This window comes from Parambassis ranga, chromosome 1 (assembly GCF_900634625.1).
Source record: "Parambassis ranga chromosome 1, fParRan2.1, whole genome shotgun sequence".
NCBI lineage: Eukaryota > Metazoa > Chordata > Actinopteri > Ambassidae > Parambassis > Parambassis ranga.
In genome coordinates this window covers 1,902,823-1,908,884 of record NC_041022.1, presented here as the reverse complement: position 1 = coordinate 1,908,884, position 6,062 = coordinate 1,902,823, and the positions used below count along the sequence as shown (strand labels likewise).

Below are 6,062 nucleotides of genomic sequence, written 5' to 3'. Positions count from 1 at the left end.
CAGAGCAGGGAAACATCAAGGTATGGCTGCATTTTAGAGATAAAGTGTATTTAATTAAACATCAGATCTCATTGAATGAATGTAAAAAAATGTTGTATATTTGTTGTATAATGTATATAATATATATATATAATATAATCAGTATATATTAAATGTTTATTTATTATGTTTTTAACCATATTATACATAATACAATCTATAACATATAGCTTAAAACAGCAAATAGTTTACCTTGTTGTATCTTACACGGCTTTTTACATGTTACATAATATATACATGTCATTTATTTAAGATTTCACACCTGGCAAATGGTTGCTAACATTATATTATAAGAGCTGGAATCGACTGTAAGCAGCCTACAGGATCATTGCTTCTATTGAGAAATCTGTGTGAATAACATAAAAGGACAAAAGAAATATTATGTACTAATATGATTGGGGAGTGCCACATGTACTAAATGTGTGTCTGTAACTCTGTAACTGTACCTGGACTATCTGTGATATGATTAATGAAGAACAGAATAGAACAAATGTGCATTCTAATATTGAACGACAATATTTAAGCTATAAAAAATGTGATTTTTTTTTTATCTGCCACAGATAAAGTGTCCTGCGTATACCTGTCATTTAGTAATGTGTGGACGCTTTACGGTCAAATGAACCCATTAAAGTGATAACTTAATTTTTAATTTTAACTTAATTTTATTTTTTTTAGACTGATTATGACTTCTTTGCTGGGCATAGCCCTGCTGGCTGTGGCTCTATCTGGACCCACTGTGGCCTTTGTCCCAGTTGGGGGTGGGGCCTCCACTCATGTCACCATTACAGGAACTGCGCTATTGCAAAAAGTGACTGAGACATGCCGGGCGGTGGCTGTGGCGGGAGGTTATGAGTTTGAACCCACGGTATGATGGAAGATAAGGAAATGTGCAAGAGAACACACATTTATGCTTGTTTTAAGATGTGTGTGTTTGAAGTATTTTTCTTTCCTTCTCAAAGAGGAAAAGACATATAGGCTAAAGGCTCATTTTTTGACACCTTCATGTTCTATGATTTGTGAAAAATGTCTTTTGTGCACTATCACACTCTTCTTTGTAGTTACATTTGTGAGTGTAACCTCTTACCTCTGACCTCCAGGGTACCTCTCCTGAAGAGCTGGTCCAGGCTTGTCTAGGTCCCACCGCCGTTGGAGAGGTGTCTGGCGCCAAATTTTACTCTGCCCTTCAACAGGTCTACACCCAGAATGGACTGGTGGACCGTGACTTTGTCGCCAGGTAAAGTAGAAGACAATGTCATTAAAAAATAGTCTAGACATTACAAAGTGTTAAATATGACTCATATTCTTACAGCGATCGACATCACTTCAACTCTGAGACCTTCTTTGAGGGACGTGGTCTCATCACAGAGGGCGTGATGGCCATCAAGGCCAATATTCGCCAAGAGAACTTCCAGGCAGCCAGGGAAATATTAGGCAAAGTCCTTCATACACTGCAGGTGAGAGGGGAGGAATAGAACACCTGTGCATAAAGAGAAGAGAAACTTAGGTGACAAACTGTTTTATAATGTGTGTTTGCGGGCATTGACAGGACTTCTACAGCCACAGTAACTGGGTGGAGCTGGGCAACACGGAGCCATACATCAACCTCATACGCCCTGACCTTCCTCTGGATAATCTGGCAGGTGGGTGTGCACATACAGTGCTTTTTATCTTACATAGTAAATAATATTCTACTTCGAAGCACGGAAAGAGACTTTGGAACCTACTTCTTTGCAGATGTGAACACTCCTACCTGCAGTGACTGTGCCAGTGGGACATGCCCCAATCAGATCCTGCCCAATATCCTCAAAGAGAAAAAACTCACATCCGGCTACATGGGAATCTTCTCTCCTTTCAAGCCTAAAGGTATGTCTGATTTAAAACAGCACATTAGCTAATTTAAACATGCATATATAGATTATATGCATTATATATATTATTATTATTATAGATGTCGACCAACTCCAGGAGGAGACCACCGAGCCTGGACCTAGTCCTGAGATTGAGTGTACACTTCGCAAATCTGCAGCTGACAACACTTTGACTCATGTTTCTCTCTCCTGTGCAGGTAAATGCAGCCACGGAGGCGCAGGTGACCTCACCAGCACTTCGGATCCTCGAGGAGGCATCAACAAAGATGAGCGTCGCCCAGACAACATGGCCTTGCATGATGCCGCTGTGAAAGCAGCTACAGCTGCCAGCCTCGAGCTGCTTCAGGACATCCGCCTAACTGCAGGGGACAATGACTTTCTGAGGTGTGTAATGAATCTCTAACACTTAATTCAAAGTTAATGTGCATGTGTGAGATGAGGCCGTCATAAATCTCTTGTCATTTCTAACAGAATGATGGGGATTGCTCGCTCATCTGTGGTGTGCTTTGTCATCGACACCACTGGCAGCATGTCAGATGATATTGATGAAGCCAGGTCAGTTGTTTATGAGATCATTGACAGCAAAAAAGGGACGCAGGACGAGCCCTCCGAGTACATCCTGGTGCCCTTTAATGATCCCGGTAAAATCTCCTCTACATTTCTACCTTCATGTTAGGTGACCATTAGTGGTTCTTGACACTTACTGTGGTTTGTTTTTTACTTACATGTAGATTTTGGACCCATGATCAGGACAATAGACCCTGATGAGATGAAGAAACAAATCTCTAAGCTCAGAGCAAAAGGTGGTGGTGATGCCCCTGAGATGTGCCTGTCAGGACTTCAGGTAGTTGAGTTGACATCTTCAGTTGAGTTGGGATTGTGAGTGATTTGCTCAGTAATATTATGGTTGTGAACTTATTTGTCCAGCTGGCTCTCACTGGTGCCCCTGACTCGTCCCACATCTTTGTTTTCACCGACGCTACAGCCAAAGACATTGCCCTCAAGGACACTATTATTGCTCTCATCAGGAGCACAAAGTCAAAGGTAAATGCTCACTAGCAATCAATGGTGATGACTACCAAGTCCACTTAAGAGTACATGTACGGATCTATTGGGAGTGAATCTCCATTAACCTCTCCACTGTCCAGGTGTCATTCTTCATGACAGCGAGCAGCAAGAGGCGCCGTCGTTCTGTTGCCTCTGCTTCCTTTAATGACTACAAGGACTTGGCTGTGGCCTCAGGAGGCCAGGCCATCCAGGTGTCCAAGAATCAGCTGCCTCAGGCAACAGATGTCATCCTTGACACCTCTACTTCAGCTCTGGTGAGATTCTGCAGCTCCACAAAAACCAGGCATTAAGTGATCGGATCACTTTGCAGAACTGAAAAGTAAACCATTCAAACGGTTTATTTTCCTCAGGTGACAGTTCTTCAGCGAGCAAGGAGCCCAGGGAAACCAGAAACCTTCACCTTCCTATTGGATGAATCACTGAATAACATCACTCTCTACATCACAGGAACATCTATTAGTTTCACACTGACCAACCCTTCTGGTAACAGAGACTGTTTATCTCTCTTAGTGAGAACATTGTTTTAATGTGATTTATGTCCTAAAATATTGCATTCTAAACATTTCCAGGTGTTAGCCAGAACAGCAACGAGGCCAACGGTAAACTGGGAACTATTCAGTCAGTGGGCAACCTGAGAAGAATCCGTCTCAACCATGACAAACAGGCGGGAACCTGGAAGATCAACATCAACTCCAACCAACCTTACACTATCAAAGTCACAGGTCAGAAACCGGACAGGACTGCTATATAAAACCATCAAAACAAGTTCATCAAGGTCTCATTGTGTGCATGTATTTACCACAAGATATGTGTTTCCAGGCCAGAGTACTATTACCTTCATCTACGACTTCGTGGAAAGTTTCGGAGGACCTCACCCAGGTTATGCAGTACTTAATGGGCGTCCACAAGCAGGTACAGCTATATATAGCTCGTTATATAGCAATTTCCTTATTTTACGAAAGTATAACAAATTGAACGGCCAGGCATCATAAATGTGGATTGTTTTCCTTTCCTTCTGGAAATCCAGGTCAGCCAGCCAAACTAATGCTCTCAATGATGGGTAGGAAAGGTCCGTCATCGATGACTGTTGGAGATGTTGGTCTAGTATTAGTGTCTGGACCTGAGGCCATTACTGGTGGCACAAAGACTGACATGGGCAATGGAAACATCCTGGTTAATGTTGATTCGGTGCCTGAGGGAGAGTTTGTGCTCACTCTGACAGGAACTGACAAAGTATCTAACAGTCAGTTCCAGAGGCAGTCAACCACCCAGATGTCTGTCTCCAAAGTGCATGTACAGGTATGTCTCTTATCCCAACATCTCAATGTTTTAAACTGTATAGATGTCGCCTTCCTCACCTGTTTGCTTTCCTTCACTAGGCTGTGGTGGCCAGCAGTGTGGAGCCAGGAAAACCCTTCAAGCTCCCCTTCAGTGTTATGACCAAGGGTTCAAGTGGCCAATATGCCATCAATGCCAGAAATGACAGAGACTTTCCCATGGATTACCCAAAAAGGTAAGAGCTAAGAACTTATCCGGCAGTTTACTGTTTCTTTTAGGCAAAACTGCGTTTTATCCCAGATCGCTGGGCTTAATCTCAACAGGGGAGGGCTGTATACAACACTTCATGGGCAGAAAATTAGCTAGAGCTGGCTACACTGAACAAAGTTGTAGCACCAGTGCTTTGCAAACAGTAATGTTACTGGGCGAAAACTTGGCGTGTTAAAATATGTCTGTTGCTTGGTTGGTGGCCTTGTTCAGTGTCACTTCTGGGCGTAGTAACAAATACAACCCCACCTAACAGCTAGGGTAAAGGTTGGGGTGAATGATACATGTTATTACTCCACCCATAAGTGTTTCTCAACCCCAGGCTGCCTCATTTACAGCAATTACATCTATGCTTTTTAAACTTTTTCTCCTTTCTCTACAGCCTCACCGTGACAAGTGGACAATATACAAATGCTACACTGACTATTACACCCCCTGCTAACACACAATCAGGCACTGATGTCACTCTAACTATCGAAGCAAAGTCATCCAGTAATACTGACTCCAACTACGCTGTTCTGAGAATGTCTGTTGTGACCAAGGTAACTGAAGACATCTGGTAGAAAAGCTTCTGATAGATAACTTACTGTATGTACTTTAAATGACAAATTTCCCATATTTCTTCTCTTCACTGTCCAGATTACAGATTTTGTTCAGCCCCTGTGTGAAGTTGTTAGTGTGATTGATGACAACTGCCCTGACGACCTGTCTCAGTGTGGAACCTTCACGTGGGAACTGTCGGCTAACCTCACAGACGGAAACGGCACAGGGATTGAGACCATTTCCTTGCATCAGGGTAACGGAACCCTCTTGCACACCTTGCTGAGCACTCCCATCGTCAATGCAAACTACAACGCCTCCTGCTGTTCACAGGTTGTTGAGTTTGTAGCTGTGGATAAAGTGGGCAACGTGGGCAAGTGCTATCATTCGATAGTTCGTTCTGGCAGCCCTGCTCTTACGCTGTCGCTACCACTGTGGCTGTGCATCTTGATTTCTGCCTTCATGGCAAGGCCTTAAAAAGCACTGGATCTGTCCACCATATTAATTTATGTACTGTAAAATAATGGTCCTCCTTTCAATGAAGTGAAATGTTCTACTGTGCACAGATGCCCTGCTGCTTAAACAAAGCAATGCAGCGAAAGACAAATGTATTTTTAAATCAGAATTACTTTATTTATCCCCACAGGAAATTCTTTAAATAGTATGAAATAAAGTCAGATGTATTATATGAGTGTATTTTAAAAGATCTTGTCTGGAGCAAATTCTTGCCTGGACAGTTGGGAGAATATATTAAAATTTGCAATACCAGATAATTTCAATTTCTCGCTGAACTTCCTGTTTAATCAAAAGCCTAGAATGAATAAAGTACTGTGGAGCTGTTGTATAACACATTTTCTGATCTTTCAGTAGAAGTACAACATTGTATTATCTGAGCACTGAACTGCTACCATGGAAAGGTTTTCATGCAAAATACATTATAAAAAAAAAAACAGCAACCAAAGTGTTTCTATGAAATATGAAGCTTAGGAGTGTCATACCTTC

The 6,062-nt window shown here is 42.2% G+C and overlaps 1 protein-coding gene across 2 annotated transcripts in view; it reads left to right on the top strand.

The window, feature by feature from the left end:
• LOC114432460 (von Willebrand factor A domain-containing protein 7-like) overlaps window positions 1-6,016 on the top strand; it is a 7,819-nt gene extending 1,803 nt beyond the window's left edge. The window contains exons 1-18 of one of the 2 annotated variants that reach the window (XM_028400489.1): window positions 1-20; window positions 715-904; window positions 1,137-1,273; window positions 1,349-1,493; window positions 1,586-1,679; window positions 1,774-1,902; window positions 2,105-2,291; window positions 2,379-2,548; window positions 2,639-2,751; window positions 2,835-2,951; window positions 3,056-3,229; window positions 3,326-3,458; window positions 3,545-3,697; window positions 3,795-3,887; window positions 4,003-4,274; window positions 4,355-4,488; window positions 4,903-5,062; window positions 5,160-6,016. The exon at window positions 1-20 is cut by the window's left edge and continues 1,803 nt beyond it. In XM_028400489.1, the coding sequence (XP_028256290.1) occupies window positions 722-904; window positions 1,137-1,273; window positions 1,349-1,493; window positions 1,586-1,679; window positions 1,774-1,902; window positions 2,105-2,291; window positions 2,379-2,548; window positions 2,639-2,751; window positions 2,835-2,951; window positions 3,056-3,229; window positions 3,326-3,458; window positions 3,545-3,697; window positions 3,795-3,887; window positions 4,003-4,274; window positions 4,355-4,488; window positions 4,903-5,062; window positions 5,160-5,537 (2,772 nt within the window). In that variant the 5' untranslated portion in view covers window positions 1-20; window positions 715-721 and the 3' untranslated portion in view covers window positions 5,538-6,016. The remainder of the gene's footprint in view (window positions 21-714; window positions 905-1,136; window positions 1,274-1,348; window positions 1,494-1,585; window positions 1,680-1,773; window positions 1,903-2,104; window positions 2,292-2,378; window positions 2,549-2,638; window positions 2,752-2,834; window positions 2,952-3,055; window positions 3,230-3,325; window positions 3,459-3,544; window positions 3,698-3,794; window positions 3,888-4,002; window positions 4,275-4,354; window positions 4,489-4,902; window positions 5,063-5,159) is intronic. The other variant, XM_028400498.1, reaches the window with a different exon arrangement.
• The last annotated feature ends 46 nt before the right edge of the window (window positions 6,017-6,062 follow it).